Consider the following 2,684-nt stretch of genomic DNA (forward strand, 5'->3'; position numbering starts at 1 on the left):
GAGCGCAGCAGGGGACGGGGGCAAGGGCCGACGCCGGCGGGGGCGGGGGTCGCTACTTGTTCGACTGCCAGACGACAATGTGGGAGATGTCGGCGGCGTAGCCTCCGCCCGAGGGGCCGGCGAGGGTGACGGTGTTTTTGCCCGCGGCCAGGTTGACCTTGACGGGCGTGTCCTGGAGGTGGCCGGAGAGGCTGCCGCCGGTGGGGAAGGTGACGGCGACGGGTGCCGAGGAGCCGACCTGGATGGTGCCGGACCTCCAGTTGGGGTAGCTGTCGCTGTTGACATAGTAGACGCTGACCCACACGGCCCCGGCGCTGCCGTCGGGCGTCTGGACGCCGCTGAGGGTGACGGAACCGCCGGCGCCGATGTAGGTGCCGATCTTGCCCGAGGGGCAGGCCGAGCAGGCGGCGAAGACGGTCTTGGCGTTGGAGCCCGACACCTTGCCGGCGCTGAGCGAGTAGGTCGTCGAGGCCGGCGACGTGTAGCTGCCGTCCTGGAGGTTGATGCGCCACAGCGGGCGGTAGTCGAGCACGTTGTCCTTGAACGGCTGCCACACGTAGCGCGACTGGCTCAGGTCCGTCTCCCACCACCGGTCGCCGATGTAGACCTCGGTCGAGCCGATCGAGAGCTCAAACGTGTTTTGCCTGAGGCGGGCGGGCATGGGCGGGCGGGCGAAAAGGGGTCCGGTGTCAGCATGCTGGATGCGCACGAGACTCTGCCAGGCTGCGAGGCGAGGCTGGCGACGACTCACGAGTTGTACGTGTTGAGGTCCTCGGGGGCGATGGCGTTGGCCTTGGTCCAGGGCCCGCTCATGGACGAGGCCGTGTAGCGGTAGTTTGGGTTGGGCCTCCAGCCGCTCTGGCCGCTGAGGATCATGTTGTATTGGCCTCCGCGCTTGAAGACGCCGAATCCCTCGAGGCGGCCGGGGATGGTGGCGACGCGCTTGACGAGGCCCGTGTAGTCGGGCGTCATGGTGGCGACGGCCGTCTCCTGGTTGTCGTTGGTGGCAAAGATGAGGTAGCCGGTCTTGTCGTCGTCGACGTAGACGTTCATGTCGCGGCTCTCGAGGCCGAGCGGGCTAAAGACGGAGCTGCAGTCATAGGGGCCCGCCACGGCCGAGGCGGTGCAGACGCCCACCTGGGCCTTGGAGTAGTTGCTGCTGTCGGCGTGGAACCAGAGCACGTACTTGCCCGTCGACGCGTTCTTGATGATCTTGGGCCGCTCGCCCACCTGGAACGGCAGGCCCGACGTGGCCTGGACGACGAGGCCCTTGTTCTGCCAGTTGATGAGGTCCGTCGACGTGTAGAGCGAGAAGCCCCTGAAGCCGTTGGACTTCTCCTTGTACTCTCCGACCCAGTAGAACTGGTTGCCCTCGCGCAGGATGCCGGCTGGCGTTCCCGGGGGGCGGCGGTAGGGGATGAGGAGCGGGGCGATGACAGGGCAGATGAGGTCAGCGGCCGTCGTTCGGTGGGCAGAAGAGGGAGGGGGCCTGCTGCGAGGAACGTACCGGCGTGAGCGTTGATAAAGTTGCCGTCTGAATCCTTCCACCGGTCGCCGCTCACGATGTAGTTTTCGGCGCCGAGGGCGAGCGGGAGCAGGCTCGAGAGGGCGAGGCCGACAAAGAGGCCCAGCTTGGAAAAGGGCGAGAGCATGGCAGCGCAGCGTCGTTGCAGAGGGGAGGAGGGAGAGGCGGACGGCAACGGGCGAGGATCGAGGTGGGGCGCGGGGGAGATGGGCAGGGCGAGGATGGATGCGAGATCGCTCGCAAAGGGATCGTCGAGACCATGCCTGGTCTTATAGGTGAGTGGTACTACCGCCGCCGCTCGCACGCTGGCTGGCGCAGGACAAGGGTAGGTGGCAGCACAACGTACTACTTACCTCTGGCATTCGCGCTGGCCCTTCTTCGTGCCAGCCGCTTGTTCGAGGCGCGGAACAATGGCAGGCGGCCTTGGCTCGAAGGGATGGCCGTGTCGCAATCGACGCAGGCTGCCGCTCCAGCCGTGCACACCAGTGCCAGCGATGACCGGCCAACGATGCCCGAGGTGGGTAGATCCGTGCCTGTGTGTGTACCTGCACCGCCTGGGCCCCACCCACGAAGCGCAGCGGTCAGGGGTGAGAATAGCGATCTACGCTCGCTCGCTCAGATCCAGGCGAGGTGTGAGCGCAGCGCATGGCGTAGCGTACAGCAGCGTGGCGTGGCAATCTTTCCAGGGATGCCTGGCCAAAGGAGGTCCGGCCAGGCACCTCGAGGTTAGAGGAGGGCGGTGGTGAGGGGCCGGGGGCCGGGGGGCGCTGTTTGACGTGCGGAGTGAGGCCGCAACGCAGCGGTTCTCCTGGCCTTTTCCTTCGCTTCGGCCACCCGCCGCGGCAATCTCTCCATCTCGAAGGGCAACGAGGAGGGGAAAGGGGATCGACGACCGTGCAGTCCATCGACGACGGAGAAGGCGCCGTGAAGCGAGGCGGCGAGGCGAGGCGAGGCAAGACATCGAGCGGCGTTGGGACCGTACGTACATAGCATGGCGCTCTGCGGGGCACAAGAAGAAGGGCTGCCAGACCTGGCGGACCGCCTCGCTCGGATCAAGACATACAACCAGGCGGGCAGGCAGGCAGGCAGGAACAGGCCGGTGCGAGCGCGGCGCCACCCACACCCGCACCGTGCTGCGGGTTGCAACGGCATGACCACG

At 66.9% G+C, this 2,684-nt stretch overlaps 1 protein-coding gene across 1 annotated transcript; it reads right to left on the reverse strand.

The window, feature by feature from the left end:
* Window positions 1–52: 52 nt before the first annotated feature.
* Window positions 53–1,652, reverse strand: PFL1_04391 (uncharacterized protein; the record flags this gene model as incomplete). The annotated part of the gene is made up of 3 exons (XM_007881917.1): window positions 53–644; window positions 752–1,388; window positions 1,508–1,652. The coding sequence occupies 3 exons, from the start codon at window positions 1,650–1,652 to the stop codon at window positions 53–55; spliced, it is 1,374 nt and encodes a 457-aa protein (XP_007880108.1).
* Between the last annotated feature and the right edge of the window lie 1,032 nt (window positions 1,653–2,684).

The sequence above is a fragment of the Pseudozyma flocculosa genome (assembly GCF_000417875.1).
Source record: "Pseudozyma flocculosa PF-1 unplaced genomic scaffold scaffold00014, whole genome shotgun sequence".
Classification (NCBI taxonomy): Eukaryota; Fungi; Basidiomycota; class Ustilaginomycetes; order Ustilaginales; family Ustilaginaceae; genus Pseudozyma; species Pseudozyma flocculosa.